This window comes from Chrysochloris asiatica, unplaced genomic scaffold (assembly GCF_000296735.1).
Source record: "Chrysochloris asiatica unplaced genomic scaffold, ChrAsi1.0 scaffold00037, whole genome shotgun sequence".
Lineage (NCBI taxonomy): Eukaryota > Metazoa > Chordata > Mammalia > Afrosoricida > Chrysochloridae > Chrysochloris > Chrysochloris asiatica.
The window spans coordinates 656,175-678,036 of NW_006408555.1; the positions used below are offsets into that span (position 1 = coordinate 656,175).

The window sequence follows — 21,862 nt, forward strand, 5'->3', positions numbered from 1 at the left end:
AGAATGCCTGCCCCACGTGGATTTTGAATGCAGGGTGTGTTTTGAGATGAGCTTTGGTAGTGCTACCAGAAATATGACAATAACGTGGAGTTGATAAGTTCCTATTCTCCTTCAAAAAATGTAGTCTCCGTAAAACTAATGTTCTCCCGTGTAAACTCTCACATATTTCACAATAAAACATGTAAGGAAAAAAAAAAAATGTAGTCCCATTTCAAAATGATCAGCAGATCCTTTTGTGTCGAAGCTGGTAGGTGCATGTCTCTGGAGGGGAGCAAAGCAGAGGTCAGCAGCTGTCCGTGTCTGAACAGTCACGAAACTGTGCTCATTCTCTTCTGCTCCATGCAGCCATGACTGGGTTGGAATGAAAGCATGTTAATTTTAGATTCTGTGTGATCTGAGAACTAATGAAGCGCTCTATAGTAGGAAAGACTAACCTTCTCATCTGCACCGAAAACTGTGCACTCGGGTTCCCTGGCGGCCCTGCTCTTTCTGTCTTGTATTAGGACCTGAAGTCAAGTCAGACACATGCCACTGGAAGGGGAGGGGCTCCCAAATGAACACCATTCTGATCGGCAGACCCCTTGTTCTGGAGGTCTCCGTTACTGTCTGGATGAGCCTAGGATAGAGGTGTGCTCTGTGCCCAAGTACCTGCTGTTGCAGGTTGGTTTCTCTGACTGAAGATGTCCTGTGAGCCTCGCAGGTCAGGATCGATGCAGTTGTCACCACACAGCCAAGTAGCCTGTACTGTGAAGTCTCCTCTGAAAATGGACTGGGCTCCGTCCTTTCCCAGGCTCACTATGCATTCTTACATTGAGACACACAACACAACCGGCACCTCGTGTTTCATGCAGGTGGACGAGTGTAATCCTTTCATCCACCTCATATTTGTGAAGTTTATCCTCATGGTTGCCTGTGTCAGTATTTTTAAAATGACTTCAGAGCGGTCTATTGATGACTTTTCCAGAATTGATGAGCTGTGCTTTTTCAACAATTCCTAGAAGTTTGTGAACATGTAAACGCAAAATATTTTATTACCTTTAACACAGTTCTCCAAAGTTTTCTTTTTAAAGACTGCCAGTGTAGTGCTGTCAAAGAAGCACTGAGATACTTATAACCACCGGCACTTCTAAACAACAGGTTTGGCACACACCTTGTTAACTGGACTACCTGGAGAATCTGTTGGGATCAAATGGGCACCTCTGGAGGCTGATGATGTCCCCAGCTGATTGGTGGTCAAGCCATGCCTGGGGTTCTGCTGATGTGGTCACAGGTGATGGCAGTGTGCCCAAACAGCCTCTGACCCCAGCCAGCAAGATCTGGCCATGTGTGCAAGGAGACACTGCCAGGTCGGCACAGGAAAGTGATCGGAGCTGTGTTACATACCAGTTTACCTGGAGAACACTCAAGAAAAGAAGGCTTACTGATGAGGAAAAAAGCCATGATCCCCCCCAAGCAGGCAGGACAGAAAGCCTGCCCAAAAGTGGGTGAACTGAGCAGTGAAGCTGTGGGCTGGTGTGTCTGAGCCCACGGCGAGAAGCTGTGGGCTGTGATGCGTCACCTTCCCAGACAGCACTGGACCCTGTGCCTTGCGGCCTCAGCTCATTGTGGGTGCGGTCTCTCCCCCATCTTGTAGGCACTATTAGTTGTCGGTCATGTCCCGAGATCCTCAAGGAGCAGTGTGGCCAGGCTGTGAGGCCAAGAGCGGCTGTTTTGCTGAGAATTTACCCTGGGAATCCTGTCTGAAGCTGCACTTTCTTTTCAGGATAAAGATAAAGTTTCTCTAACCAAGACCCCAAAACTGGACCGAAGTGATGGAGGGAAGGAAGTGAGAGAGCGCACCACCAAGCGCAAGCTGCCCTTCACTGTCAGCGCCAATGGAGAGCAGAAGGACTCGGACACAGGTAGGAGACGCTGAGCCACTGGGACAGTCCTGGTGGCTGCCCAATCGTGTCAAGCTGCCCCTAACTGCTCCTTTGACCTTTTTGTTATCTTTGCCACTGTCACATCCTTCTCCTCAAGGCTTCCTGCACCTTCTCCCCTTCGGGCATGGCCCATCACAGTCGGAATTTCCCACACATACAGTGAGGGGGAAGACTAGAGATGTGGGAAATGCCCCCAGCATGCCAGGGAACCCACCTGTGCTGGTCCAGTGCAACAGTGGGGCTGAGTACCCACCCAGTAGAAGCTCCCAGCTCACGGTTCCTTAATCCGTAACATGAATTTATGAGACAGTAAGCCCAGAACAGGGGTCCTCACCTGCTGTGTGAGATGTGCCCACCTCCTGTGGGTGGCGGATGCTTTCCCATGAACTTTGCCGAGGGTCCATGGGCTGCCCTATCTTGTTGCCTGGTCCTCAGACATCGTATGGCCACCCAGGACCAGGCTAGAGGCCATGGCAGTGTGTTGGTACACAGCAGACGGGAAGGCGGCCGATCGCAGTATGGGAAAACTGCGGGGAATCAGGGGATGAGAAGCAGCAGCCACAGCATCTGGACCCAGTGATTCCAGGAAAGAGAGTGCGGGCCGGATGGTGAAGCACGGGGCGCCAACGGCGGCGATGCTCAACATCCTCCTAGAAGGTCCATGTTTACTCACTGGTTGCTCTGGTCCTGGAGCATGGTGTGCTTGGCTGCTGGGCCAAGATGTTCCTCTGAGGAGACGGAAGGGAGAGTAGACAGTGGTTGGCTCAGAGCCGCCTTACTCCTGGTTGTGATGCTTAAGTTGACTATCTAGTTAAAAGGAATTGTAATTGGGGGGTGGGGGGTAGGAGGGGAGGTTGATGTCCCCTGTTGACCAAAAGGTTGACAGCTTGAAACCACTAGCAACTCTCGGGGAGAAGCCCAGGCAATCTGCTTCTGTAAATATCATGAGGCCGGGTGCCCCCCAGTCAGTGTGCACTGTCCTGGGCTGGGGAGACTAATGCTGTCTCAGGACAGGGGTCTGCTGCGGGCTGAGCGCTTGCAAATCCCTCTTGACCTGACTTGAAGACCTTAAGGGGCCTTCTTCCAAAGCCTCTGTGAACTGCTGTGGGTCTGTTCCTGGGGAAGACCTTGTTACCGAGCTAATCTGAATCACATGACTCCTCTGCATTCTCAGTGAGGCCAAGAGGGAGTGCTGCTGAACGGAGACAGTAGTGAAGGGTACAAGGAAATGTTATGTCGGCCCGGTTCTAGTTGTCAGACTTTCCAGCAAGGTTATCATTGCTTGTTCCAACCTGTTGTTATCTAGTTGACTCCAACCCAATGGAAGCCTTTGTAGTTTACAGAGCAAACTACACCAGAAGGGGTTCTTGGGGATAATTAAGTTGCGAGCCAGCGTGAACCATTTGTACCAAACACAAGTGTCTTGTGTAAGCAAGAGTCTCTCAGGCTAAAGGTGTTTTGTTCCTGAGATGACTTCTAATCCAGACCCCTTCTGTCAGGTGGCAGGCTGCTTCCACACACAGGCTGGTGTTTGGCTGCTTTTTGGTTGTTTTTGCCTCTGAGTCTTGGTGACCTGAGGTGTGTAACATTAGAGTTCATTGTGATGTCCTTTCCCACCAATTAACTGGTCTTTGTTGATGACACACATCTAAGGTAGGTAAGCAAGACGCAATCTCTCCATCATCATTCCGGTTATTTTTTCTTCTTAGATAGACACACCCTTCACCAATAATCAGTTCTGCATTCTGTTCTCATTGTCCAGCTTCTGCATGCAATGAAGTGACTTTAGAACAACTGTGCTTTTTGCCATTTTTGAGGTCTTTCCTGTTGATTTTCACAATGCAGTAGGTTGTCTGACTTATGGACTGTTACTTCCATGAGCACTGACTGTAGAAATGAGATCCTTGACATTGTCCTTCTGTCTTTCCATGGAGTTGTTTATGAGTCCAGTTGTCCACCTTCACTTCTTGCTCAGATTGTAATCTGGAGCTGATGGCATGAAGCCATTCAACTTAATATAGGGGTGAGACAACCCACATTGGGCCATCAAGTGTGGCTGGAGTCACGGCTGACCCTGTGCAGAACAGACAGGCCCTGAGCTGTCGGGAGATGGGTGAAATCGTGGTTCCCTGGCTGAGGGACAACTCAGAAGGTAGGGTGTTAGAGGTGGAGAAGGTGGGATTTAGCCATAGGGCCAGAGGTAGTGTAGAAGGAGGCCCTGATTCCCTGGCTGCAGAAGGCTCAGAGCTTGTGCTGGCTTCTTCACGGAGCCCCTTCCTCTGACATGCTGCTTCAGCACCCTCTGCTGAGAACACTTGGTATTGCACTGGGTTAACCCCCAGAGCCAACCAGAAGAGATATTGGAGCCCAGGTGTCTGGAAGGTGAGCAGATGTGCCAGTGTTCCTCTGAAGCTGCTTGCCTCCATCAGTAGGACCCTGCACTGGACTCACCTCTGCTGCATGAATGGGAATGCCCAGCATCCAACTCATCTGCCCTGTGTATGCTCATGGAAATCGACTGTCCACTCGCCAGAATCAGTGGGCACTAGTGGACACTCCGGGCCGTCTGTCCAGTATGAAACAAATCACCACCCCCAAGTCACTCCTCCAGTGGAGATTCACAATCTCTCGTCTATATCATTGCCAGCTCTACTGCTCCTCTGTTTAAAGAATGCAGTACATTAGGCGTCTTGTTGGTCCCTGCCTGGCTCCCTGACTGATGGGAATTTTCATCTTGGCCCTTCATGTCTGGACCTGGGGGATCCCTGCTCGCTCTCCCCCAGCGGCATGTGACTCGCGGAGAGGAAGTGATTGCTGGCAGCCTCCCTTCTTTGGAATAAGGAGAAACTCCCAGTTTTTCTGAAAGTCGCTTTCACCTTGTGAACATAGTGCTTGTTCCTGGTATTTGAATGCCAAGACACGAACACTGCGTATGACAGGTTTACTGAAATCAAGACAGCCCCTGGCCCGGTAACACGTCAGAACCGTGCTCACGAACGTGAGCCAACACCTCACACATCACCAGGGAGAAATACTATGAATGCACACCGTGCAGGTGTCCCCAAATCCCTCCCCAGGGCGCCATCACTCTCAGCATTCTCCTCCCAAACTCTGAGGTGCCAGGGGCCACCCCATCAGGGCAGGATGTGTGTGCGCCCCAACCCGTGGCACAGTCTTGCTCACAGTGACTCCTAGGGGTCTGGAAGGGGCCCAGCACCAGCTGAGGGAGTGACAGTGGCTGTGGCTGGGTTGCTGCTCTTGGTTGCCTGTGGCCCGAGCCCATCATGTGACAACCCTTCCTTGTGCTCTGGTTTCCTGCTTATTTAGCGCTGCTGCAGTCCTGCCACCTGGTGTTCTGAGCCTGTCGTTCAGACATAGAGGCCGTAACGCCCACAGAGTAGGGTGAGGGTGACCAGAGAGCTCAAGGGCCAGGGAGGGGCAGGTCTAGGATTTTCCCTTTCCTTTTACATAAGTGAGAAAATGGAAAAAGACTACTGCACAGATGACTGGGGCAGTGGGAAAAGTCTCCACTTTATTGCCGCTGAAGGTGAGGTGCACTAGAGGGTCAAGTGATCCCCTACTTTGCCTCCTGGAGGGACGCAACCTGTGTCTGAGGTTCTTGGTGAGAGCTCTGTCGAAGGGCATCTCAGCAGCCATGTAGTTGAAGAGCGTGGTTTTGATGCTGAAGAAAACAGAGTGGCTAATGTCATCTGTTCTGCTTCATGTTAGTATCCAGAACTGATTTGTTGTTGGTGTGTGCTGTCGAGTTGGTTCCGACTCATAGCGACCCTGTACAGGGTTTCCACGGCTGTAAATCTTTACGGAAGCGGAAAGCCTCATCTTTCTCCCGCAGAGCAGCTGGTAGTTTTGAACTGCTTTCCTCGCGATTAGCAGCCCGATTCATAACCACTATGCTACCAGAGCTCCTTACTGATAGGTGCAATAAATTACCAACTTTTTGAAATACTAGACTTCCGGTTATGACACTATAAGATGAGCAAGCACTGTACTTGGAATCTCAAGGTCGGCAGTTCAAACCTACCACCTGCTCCTTGGAAATCCCAATACAGGGTTGCTGTAAGTCTGAACTGACTCAAAGGCACTTAACAACATTTTGAAATATTGACATTAAAACACTCCTTTAGGGTTTTGTTTTACAAAGATGTAGGAGTTAGATTTTCCTATTTGGACAATATGGCATCGAAAAGCCCCCAAATCAGGTATGATCAGTGACAAAACACATACAAGTCATCTTCAACAATGACAGGCTGAGTTTCACAGGCCTTATGGAATGTCCAGAGAAGTGTGGTTCAAACACTGTTGAGGGCATTGGAGAAGCCAGGCCCACCATAAGGCAGAAACGCTAAGGCTAAAATACCCAATACCTAAGTCCGTCACCTCAAGGGAGCTGCACCCCAGGAGGTGTTTGGCAAGAAGAAATGGTCCACCAGCCAGATGTGGGGGGAGGGTTGAGGCGCTGTGAGTTACTTCCAGAGATTATAACCCATGCCTCCCCTCCATGAAATTGGCCTGAGGCTACTGGAAACATCAAGTTGAAGAAGTAATGGGCTTTGATAAAGCCCTTCAACCTGGCTTCCAGACACCACATCATGAGAGCCAGCAAGAACCATCTACCACAAGGAAATGTATCTTTTGAACCCCAAGAGACAGTTCCAGTTTCTGAGTAAGATGTCCTAACAAAGAGCAAGAAGGCCCTGTAGGTATTTCAGACGGAGAGCATGCTGGTTACTGGGAGGGACATGGGCATATCCAGGGGCTCAGACACAGAGGAGGGGCTTCAGTGACCTCGACATATAGGTGAAGACATCACGTAGACTGATGCAAAGAAAGGGGCATGTGGCCGGGCTAACAGCACATGTCCTGTGTCCCCAAAGGAGAGCATCCTGGCATGGGGCTTTAGGTAAATACTAGACCGCAGGGTCGGTTTAAACCACACTCACCAGCCACAACTCAGAAATCCTGCCTACATAGGGTCAATACGAGTTGGAACCAACTTGACGGCCCTTACCAACAATTGCAGCGCCGAGTGGAACTGCTTGCTGCTCCAGTCTTCTCCCAAAGAAATGCTAGCTAGGTAGGTTCCCAACTGCGAAGCCCAACCACCCCTGTAGCCCCTCAGTGGACTTGGGCTGAGAGAGGCCCCTGGTGACCCAGCCCTTCTGCTGAGCTTTCCCTAAGACAGTGCCTGCAGCCAGTGTCTTATCTCCTAAGAAGAATCCATCACTAAATCAGAGGTTCAGAGGTTTAGGGGTTTTTAAAGCATTTCTCCGTTCCGGCTCGTGATCCATTTTGGATACCTGTCATGTGTGGTGTGAGGGAGTCCTGGTATGGTGCTGTAGGATAAAGTACTGGGTCACAGGTCTGCAGTTCAAATGCACCAGATGCTCCTCACTAACCCTATATGGGATCATGAGGAGTTGGACCCAACTCTACAGCACTTAGCAGCAACCACTGTGGTGTGAGCGTCATGCTTTGCCTGTGTGTGAGCACTGTGTTGAAGAGGCTGTTGTTTGCGGATCAGTGGTTTTGGCTGTGCAGCTTTTGTTTGAGGCTAGAGTGGGTGGGTGCCACAGTAGGTCAGTGGCTCAAACTCAGCAGCCAGTCCTCGAAAACCCTATTCAGGGTTGCTCTGAGTTGGAACCAACTTCATGGCAACTACTGTTTCACAACCAGAGTGGACTCACATACCCCTCTATTTACTAGGGTTCAACTCTCCCTGATGGGATGGCATTTTGATCTCCTTAACACTTTTAATTTACTAGAGACCGAGTCCTCCTTTCCAGACAGGCTGCTGCCCAGTGCTGGGTGTTGTGTTTCCACCTCAGATACCAGCTTGACAGAATTCTGGCAGTTTTGTCTCTGGGAGGGCTTGCTTTTGGAAACTGTTACCGTCAGAAACATGCTGCAGACCTCCTCCAGAAGGTCTGGAGCCGAGTCTCATCATGGACAATACAGAGCCTCTCTGGGAGGATTGGGGCCTCTCTTAGGAGTTTTCACTAGACCTTGCACAGAATTTCAGGCTCTGAAACTGAAATTTAAAAGGCGATTTAGGGTGCTTCCACTGCATCCTGGTGTGTGCTTTTCAACTGTAGTAAAACATGGATGGGGGAAGAGCAGAAGCAGTTGGCCCCAACATGCCAAGTAAGCGTCCACCTGTGGGGGGCACCTTGCCCCTGGCGGGTCTGGGGCTGTCTGACTCTTACAAACATTGTGACTTCATCCAGTCAAATTCATGCTGTGTTGAGCTGAGCCAAAGCCCCCCTCAGACAGTGAGTCATCTAGTGATAGCCACTTGGGAGGGAACTGTCACACGGCTATAGGAATGGGCTGGCCAGAAAAGCAAGAGTTTCTGCATTTAAGGAGCTTTAAATACCCTTTGTGACCCTGATGGATGCCTTGGATTCTCAACCCCGTGGCCTGGGTGGAGCGGAGACATCCGCATCTGTCAGACCTTTTCCATTGGCAGGTGCCACCGGCTAGGGCTCTGTCAGTGTCCCTGTTGGGCACTGTGCTGGCAGCTCAGAGAGGAGGGCGAACTCACGGGAAGTAGCCGGCTGCCCTGCGCCTCTCGTTAGTGCTCTGTGTTGATGCTTTTAGATGCCTCCAGTTCAGTCCATGTTGCGGCAGTACCAGGCCGGTGCGCCCCTCCAAGCACCATGGCATGAAATGGAGGCTCCTAGAAGCAAGAAGAAAGGTACAGTACCGACGCGTGGGCCTTGGCTTACGTTAAACAATTTTTGTCGGTTTATAATTTGCACTGCTTGTCGGAGGGAGGTGTAGGGGGTGTGGAATGTGACTCTAGACACCTCTGTCTAGGAACCTGGTGTCAGTCGGTGCTGACCCCAGCTGCCCAGCCTGGCTGCTGTGTATGGCCATCGTCTGGGGCTTGGGAGAGTCCTGGAATGGGCAGAGCTGGCAGGAAGCTGGTCTCACAGTCTCCATGTTGAGAGGGGCAATGGGAGCTTGAGCGCTCCTGGCCTGGCTCTCCGTCCGTCAGCCGTCAGTCAGCCTGCTGAGAGAAAGCCATGACGTGTCTCCTTCTCCCTGCCTCACAGAAAAGCAGGGCCCCGAGCGCAAGAGAGTCAAGAAGGAGCCCGCCACGCGCAAGGCCGGCCTGTTGTTCGGCATGGGCCTTTCTGGGATCCGAGCTGGCTACCCCCTCTCCGAGCGCCAGCAGGTGGCCCTCCTCATGCAGATGACCGCCGAGGAGTCTGCAAACAGCCCAGGTGAGCCGACAGGGTGGCCCTGGACAGGGAGAGGGTGGACCCCTGGAGATTCCCCCATGGCTGTTGACGCTCTGCCCTGCCCTTGTTCTGCAGTAGACACGACACCAAAGCACCCCGCCCAGTCTGCAGTGTGTCAGAAGGGGACGCCCAACTCTGCCTCAAAAACCAAAGATAAAGTGAACAAGAGAAACGAGCGCGGGGAGACGCGCCTGCACCGGGCTGCCATCCGAGGGGACGCCAGGCGCATCAAGGAGCTCATCAGTGAAGGCGCGGACGTTAATGTCAAGGACTTCGCAGGTACTGTTTGCCAGCTAGGGGGACCAGAGTCAAGGGCCCAGGGTCCTGGTGCACACGAGCCAGCTATAGGGCTGGCTTCAGTGGGGCAGCACAGCCTGGGGGGGGGGGGGGGCGCGTTGTTCAGCCTGGGGCTCAGTGCACCTACTTTGATGGTGTTTCTTGGAAAGAGTTTCAAAGTAAGATTGTTTTCTTAATATTCGTTATTTTCAAGACAATTGGGACAACTCATTCCACATGAGAAGTGACTTCGAGGGTGTCTCAGGCCCTCTCAAACAGACCACATACATCACCCCTCACAAAAGGACATCAGCTAGAACACCTAGAGCAGAAATGTCCCGGTCATTGTTAGGGCCCCGTTACTGGAGCTCAGCCGGGGCCCCTGTCTCCAGAGAAGGGGGTATGTGAGGCGGTCTCCTTCTAGACACTTTGCTCTCTGTTGTGTGACCCAGGCGTGGCTGCCACGGCTCATGGGTGCTCCATCCCCCAGACCTTTTGGGAGGGTGCCCTGGGCTCAAGCAGCATGTGTCATGGCTGTCTGTCTCCAGGCTGGACAGCTCTGCACGAGGCCTGTAACCGCGGCTACTACGACGTCGCAAAGCAGCTTCTGGCAGCAGGCGCCGAGGTGAACACAAAAGGCCTGGATGATGACACGCCCCTGCATGATGCAGCCAACAACGGACACTACAAGGTGGGGTCTGGGTCCCCCAGCTGGGAATGTGCCCAACGCCTCTCGTCCTGTGAGGCAACATAGGCAGGGGAGAGGGGGCCAGTCAGAGGTGAGCTCTGGGCCACCTGCATGATTTGGTACTAAGGAATTCAGGACACGATGTGGTGCACAGGTGTTGGTGACGGGAGAGACTGGTTATGAGCTGGCACCTAGAGGGGTTACACAGGGAGGGGTCATGCCCTAATTCTCTAAACTTCCACGAACATGACCGGATCAACAGAACGTCCCCCTAAACGGGCAGTTTAGTAGGCCCCTGAAGATGGTGGCCCGTGTGGTCACAGGGTATCTCCCAGGGGTCAGAGTATGAGGCAGAGTCAGCTATATAGGCCCTAAGTGGTGCAAAGGGCCTTAGGCCAACAGGCAGCAGGAGATGGGGGGGCTCTGCCCAAAAGCAGCAGGAAAGCAGACTTTCCCAGGCCTCCAAAAGGGCTGTTCGGGGTGAAGACGAGCCCCGTAATGTTTCCTCTCAGGGCGCACTGTGAGAGCATTCGGAGGAGTGAAGGAAGGACTGCGAGGAACGGGGCCTCTTTCCGGGAGGACCAGAACCCTAGAGCCTGGGTGGCCTCACTCAGCGGGTGGGCGTTTCAGAGCTTCTAACGAGCTGTCCCTTCTGCAGGTGGTGAAGTTGTTGTTACGCTATGGAGGGAACCCTCAGCAAAGCAACAGGAAAGGAGAAACCCCGTTGAAAGTTGCCAATTCCCCAACCATGGTGAACCTTCTGCTGGGCAAGGGCACGTACACATCCAGCGAAGAAAGTTCCACCGGTGAGGCCCAGGAACGAGGGTGTCAGGGCAGAGAGCCTCCTTGGACACTGGGCGCTCACAGGAACGTCTGGGCTCAGGGAACACTGTCTCTCAGCAAACGCTCCGTTTGGTTTCCTCTGCTGGTGGTCAGCCTTGGACTTCTGTCCACTGCTTCTCCAGAGGCCCAAGGGGAGCAGTTTGCACAGGGCCTGAGTTTTGGGGGTGTTGTTCTGAGATGCCTTCTGACACTTCTCCCCTCTCCCCAGCAGAAAGCTCAGAGGAGGAAGACGCACCTTCATTTGCCCCATCCAGTTCGGTGGATGGTAATAACACAGACTCTGAATTTGAAAAGGGCCTAAAGCACAAGGCCAAGAACCCAGAGCCCCAGAAAACGGTGACCCCCGTCAAGGACGAGTACGAGTTTGACGAGGATGACGAGCAAGACAGGGTCCCTCCTGTGGACGATAAGCACTTGTTAAAAAAGGATTACAGGAAAGAGACTAAGTCCAACAGCTTTATTTCTATACCCAAAATGGAAGTTAAAAGTTACACTAAAAACAACACAATTGCACCAAAGAAAGCTGCACATCGCATCTTGTCAGACACGTCAGATGAAGAGGAAGTGAGCGTCACCGTGGGGACAGGAGAAAAACTGAGATTGTCGGCACACACAATGCTGCCCAGTAATAAAACACGAGAGTCTTCTAGTTCTAAGCAACAGAAAGAAAAAAATAAAGTGAAAAAGAAGCGAAAGAAAGAAACAAAAGGCAAAGAAGTGCGGTTTGGGAAAAGGAGCGACAAGTTCTGTTCCTCCGAGTCTGAGAGCGAGCCCCTGGGCAGCGATGAGGACGATGGCTCCGTTGGCAGCTCTGGCTGCGCCCAGGGCTCCCCACTAGTGCTGAAGGAGCCCTCTCTGTTCAGCTCCCTCTCCGCCTCCTCCACCTCCTCCCATGGCAGCACAGCCTCCCAGAAGCATAACCCCAGCCACAACGAACAGCACACCAGGCACTGGAGGACAGACAATTGGAAAAGCATCTCCTCTCCCGCTTGGTCAGAGGTCAGCTCTCTGTCCGACTCCACGAGGACGCGGCTGACGAGTGAGTCCGAGTGCTCCTCGGAGGCCTCCAGCCTGGAGTCCCTGAAACCTGTGCGGAAGAAGCGGGAACACAGGAAGGGCGCCTTCTCTGAGAAGAAGAGCATGTTTCACGCCAGCGTGGATGGTGCCATCCCAAAGCTGGACAAGGAGGGGAAGGTCATCAAAAAACACAAAACAAAGCATAAACACAAAAACAAGGAGAAAGGACAGTGTTCGGTCAGCCAGGAAGTGAAACTGAAAAGTTTTACCTACGAGTATGAGGACTCCAAGCAAAAGTCCGACAAGGCCATCCTTCTAGACCACGATCTTCCCACTGAGAACAAGCTGAAGGCATTAAAGCATGAGCGAGACCATTTCAAGAAAGAAGAGAAACTAAGCAAAATGAAGTCAGAAGACAAAGAATGGTTATTTAAAGATGAACTAATAAAGGTCTCCAAAGATGAGAAATCACTCAAGAGAATCAAAGATCTGAGTAAAGATGTCGCTAAGTGCTACCGAGAAGAGAAAGATCGCACCAACAAGTCAGAAAAGGAAAAAATCATGAAGGAGAAATCCCCAAAGGAGGAGAAGCTGAGGCTGTACAAAGAGGAAAGGAAGAAGAAGTCCAAAGACAGGCCCTCAAAACTAGAGAAGAAGAATGATTTCAAAGAGGACAAACTTTCCAAAGAGAAGGAAAAGACTTTTAAAGAAGACAAACTCAAAAAAGATAAAGTGTACCGGGACGATTCGGCTTTTGACGAGTATTGTAATAAAAATCAGTTTTTGGAGAATGAAGACACCAAGTTCAGCCTCTCCGATGAGCAGCAGGAGCGGTGGTTTTCTGACCTGTCGGATTCATCCTTTGACTTCAGAAGAGGGGAGGACAGCTGGGACTCTCCGGTGCCCGACTTCCGGGAGATGAAAAGTGAGTCCGTGGCCAAGCTCATCCTGGGGACGGCCAGAGAGGACTCCAAGGAAAAGAGGCGGGAGGCCAAGAACAGGGACAGGAGGGACCATGGTGAGCGGCGCAGCGACAGAGACCCTTTCTTTCGGAAGAAAGACAGGGACTATCTGGATAAAAATGCCGACAAGAGAAAAGACCAAACTGAGAAGCATAAAGGTCTCCCCGGCTACCTGTCAGAGAAGGATAAGCGGAGGAAAGAGTCTGTGGACGGAGCCAAGGAGCGGAAAGACAAGGATCTAAGCGACATCTGCAGGGACAGAAAGGACTCCTTCGAGAGCACCAAGGAGAGGAAAGAAGTTAGGCCAAGGCCTGAGGAGACCTACCGAGAGGAGCTCAAAGAGTTCAGCTGTGACAGTTTTTTCAAGGACAAGTCTGACTCAGACTTTGTGAAAAGTCTGGAGTCCTGGGAAAGACACCATTCGGTGAAAGAAAAAGACAAGAAGGACAGTCTCGATAAGGAAAAAAAAGAGAAAGGAAAAGCAGAAAAATACAAGGACAAGTCTGGTGACAAGGACAAGAATGAAAAATCCCTCCTTGAAAAGAGTCAGAAAGACAAAGACTTTGATAAATGTTTTAAGGAGAAAAAAGAAACGAAGGACAAACATAAAGATACACATAGCAAAGACAAAGAAAGAAAACCTTCCCTTGATCAAGTTAAAGAGAAAAGGGAGAAGACTTATCCTGGGATTCTCTCAGAAGACTTCTCGGAAAAAAAAGATGAAAAAAGGGGCAAGGAGAAAAGCTGGTATATCGCAGACATCTTCACAGATGAGAGTGAAGATGAAAAAGAGGAGTATGCTGCCAGCGGGTTCAAACTCGGGGAGGCGGTGGAGGGTCCACAGGACAGAGAGGAGGGGAAGGAGCACCGCAAGTATTCCTCAGAGAAGCAGAAAGATAAAGAACCCAAGGACAAAAAAAAGGACAAAGGCGTCAGCGAAGGGGGCAAAGACAGGAGAGAGAAACTCTCGGACAAGCACAAGGAGAAGAAGGACAAAGAGTCCATAGAAAAGTGTAAGGACAGGAAGGACCGAACTTCAGTTGACTCCACTCAGGAGAAGAAAAGCAAACAGAGACTCTGTGAAAAGGTGGAGAAGAAGCACTCGGCTGAGGACAAGGTGAAAAGCCGGCACAAGGAGCATTCCAAAGAGAGGAAGGCTTCCAAAAGTGCCGACATGGAAAAGAGCTTATTGGAAAAGTTGGAGGAAGCAGCTCTCCACGAGTACCGAGATGACTCCAATGATAAAATCAGCGAGATCTCGTCTGACAGCTTCACCGACCGAGGCCAGGAGCCCGGACCGGCCACCCTGCTGGAGGTGTCCTTCTCAGAGCCCCCCGAGGAAAAGGTCAGGGAGGGCTCGTGCCTGCAGGAGAAGCTCAAAGAGAGGCACAGACACTCCTCCTCATCCTCATCCAAGAAAAGCCACGACCGAGAAAGGGGGCGGAAAGAGAAGAAAGACCGCAGCGAGGACTACAAGGAGACGGCGGGCAGTAGGAAGGACTCCAGCCAGTACGAAAAGGACTTCCTGGACGGGGACACGTATGGCCTGTCCTGTAACACGAAAGGCGACATCGAAGACGAGCTAGAGAAGACTATGGAGTTGTTTTCAACTGAAAAGAAAAACGATTCTGAAAGAGAGCCTTCCAAGAAAATAGAGAAAGAATTAAAACCATACGGCTCCAGCGCCCTGAGTGTCCTGAGAGAGAAGAAGAAGCGAGAGAAACACAGAGAGAAGTGGAGGGACGAGAAGGAGAAACACCGGGAGCGGCACCCCAAGGACAATCCCCCCAACACCAACTTCAAAGACAAGTCCAAGGAGGAGAGTCTGCGGCTGGGTGAGGCCAAGCTGAAAGACAAGTTCAAGGAGAGCCAGGAGAAGGGCGACTCGGCCAAGCTGAGCAACGGGAGCGAGAAGCTGCTGCCGCCCCGAGAGCCCAGCAGGAAGGAGCACAGGCCCCGCGAGAAGCTGCTCGGGGACGGGGACTTGATGATGACGAGCTTTGAGCGCATGCTCTCACAGAAGGACCTGGAGATCGAGGAGCGCCACAAGCGCCACAAGGAGCGCATGAAGCAGATGGAGAAGATGCGGCACCGGTCAGGGGACCCGAAGCTCAAGGACAAGACCAAGTCAGCAGAGGACGTGCGCAAGAAGAGCTTGGAGCTTCCCACAAAAAAGCCACTGGGGCTGGACACGCAGCTCCGAGACAAGAAGCCTAAGGACTCCACGGCCTTGGCTCCGACCACGCCCGTGGGCGACAGTAAAGGGCCCCCCGGAGCAGGCTCAGAGCCCAGGGACTGGCTGGTGGGACCCCAGATGAAGGAGGTGTTGCCCGCCTCCCCCAGGCCAGACCAGAGCCGGCCCACCGGGGTGCCCACCCCTACCTCTGTGGTCTCATGTCCCAGCTATGAGGAGGTGATGCACACCCCCCGCACCCCGTCCTGCAGCACCGACGACTACTCCGACCTCATGTTCGACTGCGCCGACCCCCAGCCCATCAGCACACCCGCCAGCACCTGTTCCCCTTCCTTCTTCGACAGGTTCTCTGCCGCCTTGAGCGGTCTTCCCGAGAACCCCAGCCAGACCCCCACGCGGACTCTACCCACAAATCTCTACCGTTCAGTGTCCGTGGACACACGCAGGACCCCCGAGGAGGAAGTCAGTGTCGGGGACAAGCTCTTCCGGCAGCAGAGTGTCCCTGCCACCACCAGCTACGACTCACCAGCACGGCACCTGCTTGAGGACAAAGTGGCTGCCGCCCCTGAGAAATTCCCCTGCCTGTCTCCTGGGTATTACTCCCCCGACTATGGGCTGCCCTCGCCCAAAGGGGAGACTCTGCCCTGTGCACCTGCCGCTGCCATCAACACCACCCCGTCCCCAGAGGGCATCTTCTCTAGTTTACATGCCAAGTCTTCGCCGCCTTCCCACAGGGATGAGCTGGTGGCCCCTGCCCTGGAAGGGGCCCTGCCGCCAGACTTGGGCCTCCCACTCGACGCCACGGAGGACCAGCAGGCCACAGCCGCCATCATCCCCCCGGAGCCCAGCTACCTGGAGCCGTCCGACGAGGGCCCATTCAACACGGTCATCACCGAGGAGAGCCCGGGCCAGTGGGCGCACCCTGCAGCTACCGAGCACTCCCTCACCACCCTGGTCGGGGGAGTCCCCGAGAACCCTGTTAGCTGGCCCCCTGTGGGGGCGGAGCTACTGCTGAAATCCCCTCAGAGACTCCCTGAGTCCCCCAAACATTTCTGCCCCACGGAGCCCGTGCCCTTCATTGCCACAGAGCCCCCGTACCCCGCCTCTCCTCTGGCATTCCCCTTGTCGGTCCCTGAACCAGGACTCAGAGAGGCCAAGGAGGACATGGTGGAAGGGGTCCCAGTGGGGGTCTCGCCTTCAGAGGAGCCAGCCCCGTATGGCCCTTCCTCGGGGCTGCAGGCCTTCTTCAGCAACTGCAAGCCCCTTGTGGAGACGGCCCCCAACGTACCCCCTGAGCCTGCGTGTGTGGCCACTGCAGCTCAGGTGGAGGCCCTGGGTCCCCTGGACAACTACCACCTGGACAGCAACCCTGGCCTCTCTGCCCTTGGTCCAGAGGAGCCGGTCCCCTGGCCAGATCCCTTCACAAACCCGGAAGATGATCTAGACCTGGGACCCTTCTCACTGCCAGAACTTCCGCTACCAACAAAAGACGTTTCAGACGTGGACACGGGACCTATGGATACGAGTCCCGCTGCTCCCCTGGAACAAGCCCCATCAGGGGCACCCACGGTCATGAGTGGGGGGGACCTCCCCACCTCCACTGCTGAAGAGCAGCCCACCCCCGACCAGGCTTCCACACAGCTCTGTGCCGAGCCTGTGCCCACAGACCAGACCCAGGCGGAAGCGCATCTGGATGCTGCGGTGCAGGTGGAAAACGTGTCAGGAGAGACGAGCCCTGAGGACTCTGATCCAGCACCCGCAGGGGTGCCCACTGAGCCCCACCCAGCAGGGAACAGGGACGAGGGAGGAGAGGCCATGGACCCACAGGTGGCACCCCACTCTGCTCTGGACAGCCCCCCTGCTGATGAGGAGGCCCAGGCTCTCGATGGGGCTGGGTTCCCCGACAGTACTGGCCGAACCCAGGCAGAAACCCCCGCAGGCGGAATCCAGCCGGAAGCTACAGAGCCCGCCCCAAAGCCACCACCAGAGGCCCCGAAGGTGCCCCGCGTCGAGGAGATTCCCCAGCGCATGACCAGGAACCGGGCACAGATGCTGGCCAGCCAGGGCAAGCAGGGCACACCGCCCCCCGAGAGGGAACTGCCGGCCGCCGCCCCGGCCCCCAGAGCCAAGGGCCGCAGTCCTGAGGACGAGGATGCCCAGGCCCAGCACCCTCGCAAGCGCCGTTTCCAGCGCTCCAGCCAGCAGCTGCAGCAGCAGATGAACACGTCGACGCAGCAGACGCGGGAGATGATCCAGCAGACGCTGGCCGCCATTGTGGACGCCATCAAACTGGATGCCATTGAACCCTACCACAGTGACAGGGCCAACCCCTACTTCGAGTACCTGCAGATCCGCAAGAAGATCGAGGAGAAGCGCAAGATCCTGTGTTACATCACACCCCAGGCCCCCCAGTGCTACGCCGAGTACGTCACCTACACTGGCTCCTACCTCCTGGACGGCAAACCCCTAAGCAAGCTTCACATCCCAGTGGTGAGTCCCCAGACCCAGACCCCGCTGTACCCAGTGAGAGCCCCCGGGAACCTCTACTGCTCAGCACGCCTGATCTTACTTCCTAGGCTGGCCACACACCCGCCTGGTGACCGCGGGCTTTCTTCTCTGAGGTGGTGTTTCCTTTGGGTGGGGGTGTCTCGGTCTTGAGAGCTAGGCCTCACGCCTGGAAAGAGGAAGGCCAGCACCACCACGTGGACCGCAGTACCTGCTCGCTCACTAGTGCGGGCAAGGTGTGACCTGGGTCCACCGACAACTCCCCCTCTGCCTGTAGATCGCGCCCCCTCCATCCCTGGCGGAGCCCCTCAAGGAGCTGTTCAAGCAGCAGGAGGCTGTGCGTGGGAAGCTACGCCTGCAACACAGCATCGAGCGGGTAAGGCGCACAGGGCCCTGGGCACGGTGCCACGCAGCCACACCGCGTCCAGGCTCACCCACTCTCCTCCCTCCAGGAGAAGCTGATCGTGTCCTGTGAACAGGAGATCCTGCGGGTACACTGCCGGGCGGCGAGGACCATTGCAAACCAAGCGGTGCCCTTCAGCGCCTGCACCATGCTGCTGGACTCAGAGGTCTACAACATGCCCCTGGAGAGCCAGGTGAGCTTAGAGCAGGAAACGCACAAACCCCATCCACCCCCCTGTTCTGCTGGCTGCCCTGATGGCCCCGCTTGGCAGGTTTCAGTGTAAAACAAAAGGTGGGCTTGGCCACACCAGGAGGCCACCAGGTCTCTTGTGACGCCCACCCCCCCTCGCCCCCAGCTGTGGGAGGAGCTTCCCTATAAAAGCTCAGTGCTTGACTTCTCCCACAGGGGGACGAGAACAAGTCGGTGCGAGACCGGTTCAACGCACGTCAGTTCATCTCGTGGCTGCAGGATGTGGACGACAAGTACGACCGCATGAAGGTTAGTTAGTGCCTTTGCTTCCTGAACAGACCTCTCAAGAGAGGTCCTGGCCCTCAAAGGCACAGGACAATCCCTGAGCTCCACTTTACCGTGTGGCCACACTGAGAGGAGAGCAGCAGGCCTGCGTTCACCCCCAGCGCTTCTTCCTGACACGAGAACAAGAACCTAAGGCAGGAACCAGGGTTTCTTCGTGGAGTCCTGGCGTGGCGCTGTGGCTTAACGCGCCAGACTGCAAAGCCCTTAAAGGACTGCAAGGTCGGCAGTGCAAGCTCACCAGCTGCTCCTCGGAAACCCTGTACAGGGTTGCTATGGGTCAGAACCGACTCGACAACAGCACTTAACAGGAACACATTAAACATGCCACAGAACATTCGTTTCTTAGCGTGCAAACCAAAAGGACAACAAGATGGAAGAGAATGGCCAGGAAATGCTGGGCCTTCCAGGAAGATGTCCCACGGAGCTCGTGCGGGGTCCCTGGTGAGAGGCCAGAGGCGGCGGCTGTGGACCACTGCCAACAGCACAGCCTTGCTCGGAGGGACAGCAGCCCTGACCCCCCCATGCACCGCAGTGTGGAACACGCCCGTGCCTGTACCACCCGCACAGTTGTTATCTTGGAGGCCACTATGTCAAGTCACGTCCCTGAGCGTCTTCCTTTTCTTCGCTGACCACCTACTTTAACCGTGGTTTCCTTTTCCAGGGACTGCTCAAAAAGTTCATGGAAAAATGGCATTTCTACAGTCTTTCAGAAGACCCCTTATATCACATCCTCTCTTCTATACAGCATTCTGGCTATACTTCCCCAGGACAAATTTGTTCGTTCTTCTGGTAGTCAGGGTACAGTCAAAAAAGTGCCATCAAGTTGGTTCTGACTCATAGCAACCTATATAATGGGGCTCCTAAGGAGCAGCTGGTGGGCTTGAAATGCTCACATTGCAGTTTAAACCGACTCTGTGGTTAGCAATCCAGTGCTGATCCTATCGTTCCACACAACTTGGAAAATGTCACTTGTCCTCATTTACAACATAAAAACTATCATCTAGAAATATGTACAGGGAGCAGCAGACCAGAAATCACAAGAGGGAGCCCTGAGGGACAGTGTATGCATGGGGAAGACACAGACAACCCCACCTGGCACCACCTGCCACCAGCCAACCATGGAAGTTTGAAGAGGGAATTGCTCTGTGGTGGAGTTAAAGCTACTAAAGTAGAGGCTGAAAAGTAGAGGCAGTTGAAGCCCACTTAGAGGTGCTCGGAAGGCAGGGCTGGCGACCAACTTGGTGTACACACACACACACACACACACATACGGGATTGCTTGGGTTGGGGCTGCTTCACTGACAGCAAGCATCAACGTTTTTAGAGGGAATTGGACCCCACGCCAGTCCACCAACCCCTCAGTCAGTGTAGCATTTCCCAGGCTCGTCAGACTCCCATCTGTCCTGAGAGCAGGGCAGGACCAGCACACATGGTTTGTCTCTGTCACAACTGTCACACCAGAAGCCACTACAGAGTAATGGGAGGCATGAGTGCCCACAGACTGACTTTATAGACACGAGACTGGCCCCTCATACAGGTTCTTCTACTCTGACAGCCGTCCCCACTGTCCCCCGTCCCCAGAGTGTGAGCATGCGCAGACTCAGTCCTTCTGCTGTCTGCGCTGAGGTTCGTAATGCTCTGGGTGTTGTGGGTTTTAAAGTACCCCAAACTGTCCCCAGTTTGGCCAGGCATTCCTTCCAGGTCCTTCTCATGAAAGGAGGATCTCAAGAGCCACTCTGGACTCCCTCCCGACCTTTGTCTAGGACACATCTCAAGGCCCCATAGGAAGGCGAGTCCTGGGTGTACCCCGCCAGCGGCAGCCAACTCCTCGGGGACTCCATGCTAAAACTGCCACTGTTCTGTGCCGGCTCGTTACTCTTTAAAATGAATCGTCTTGCCTGCGACTCAGAGCCACCCTGTGGGGCCCAGCCTGCTCTCCAGTGTTTCTCTTTCAACAGCAGACCAGCACACCTTTCTCCCATGGAGCAGCTGCTGGGTTTGAACTGCCAACCAAACAAGCCACTATGCTAGTTGTTGTTGTGTAGTTGTGAAGTGCTGCTGAGTCGGTTCCAACCCATAGCGAGCCTGGATAGGGTTTTCAAGGAGCAGCTGGTGAGCTTGAACCACCAACCTTGCAAATCAAACGGCTTTGCAGTCTGGTGCATTAACCCACAGCACCATCCCAGGACTCCTAGTAGCTCCTTTTAAGGCGGCGGCAGGGCTGCTGAGCACTAGGGGTCCAGGTCAGCCCCTCCCTGTACTGTCTGTCTGTCTGTCCACAGACGTGTCTCCTGATGCGGCAACAGCACGAGGCGGCGGCACTGAACGCTGTGCAGAGGATGGAGTGGCAGCTGAAGGTACAGGAGCTGGACCCTGCCGGGCACAAGTCGCTGTGTGTGAACGAGGTGCCCTCCTTCTACGTGCCCATGGTCGATGTCAACGATGACTTCGTGCTGCTGCCGGCGTGACGCAGCGACGGGCTGGCCAGGACACGGCCTCCAGGGTGCCCGCGGTGCTGACGGCCGGGCTGCAAGGAGGCGGGCGGGCGCGCGGCGTCGGGAGGCAGAGCCGAGGGGAGACTGCACTTTTGTTCAGCCACCAGCCGTGATGACAGGGACATGAGGGGCGGGTGAGACACGGACATCATGGCGCTCCTTGTCTCCAGCGCTCTCAGATCCGTGTTCCATTCTGATCGACTACAGGACACACCAAGGCACCACCTCGCGTGGACAAAGACCTCGAGGTTGGGGGAGGCGGGCGAAACCTAAGGCTTCTGGGCTAAGCGGAGGGTCCAAGTGCACTCCCGCCCACCCAGCACTGGTGGGACAGAGCCAGGACTCTTCCGATTGTGTTTTTAATATGGAGTCAAATCCACGTGGTTTGTATATTTTTCCTTTAATCTTGGGCATTTTGTTTCTCTTTCTGAGAACCTAACTTGAAACACTACAGAGCCAATAATCATATAAAAGTGTATCCCGTAAACGCTGTACAGTTTTCTACACATTCACAATGTACTTTTGCTGCCTTCTAGATAATTTATTTTGCAACACATTACTGCACAGTTGTAAATAACTTATGTACTGTAACATCACTTTCAGTTATGTGTAAAGAAATAAATAAATTAATTAAAATGCTCTCGGTACACCTGTGATCCCCACGACACCCCACCCCACCCCAGGCAATGGCGGGGCCACAGACGTACGTGTGCGCGGTCCTGTATTCCAGGACAAGCCCCCACCACCTTTCCGGACTC

General features: G+C 54.0%; 1 protein-coding gene across 1 annotated transcript in view; it reads left to right on the forward strand.

The window, feature by feature from the left end:
• Positions 1–21,077, forward strand: part of ANKRD11 (ankyrin repeat domain 11) — a 32,514-nt gene extending 11,437 nt beyond the window's left edge. Inside the window, exons 2-11 of the mRNA XM_006860102.1 lie at positions 1,763–1,901; positions 8,999–9,169; positions 9,263–9,466; positions 10,012–10,154; positions 10,810–10,957; positions 11,206–17,657; positions 17,950–18,048; positions 18,125–18,268; positions 18,481–18,573; positions 20,892–21,077. Coding sequence (XP_006860164.1) covers positions 1,763–1,901; positions 8,999–9,169; positions 9,263–9,466; positions 10,012–10,154; positions 10,810–10,957; positions 11,206–17,657; positions 17,950–18,048; positions 18,125–18,268; positions 18,481–18,573; positions 20,892–21,077 — 7,779 coding nt within the window. The remainder of the gene's footprint in view (positions 1–1,762; positions 1,902–8,998; positions 9,170–9,262; positions 9,467–10,011; positions 10,155–10,809; positions 10,958–11,205; positions 17,658–17,949; positions 18,049–18,124; positions 18,269–18,480; positions 18,574–20,891) is intronic.
• The last annotated feature ends 785 nt before the right edge of the window (positions 21,078–21,862 follow it).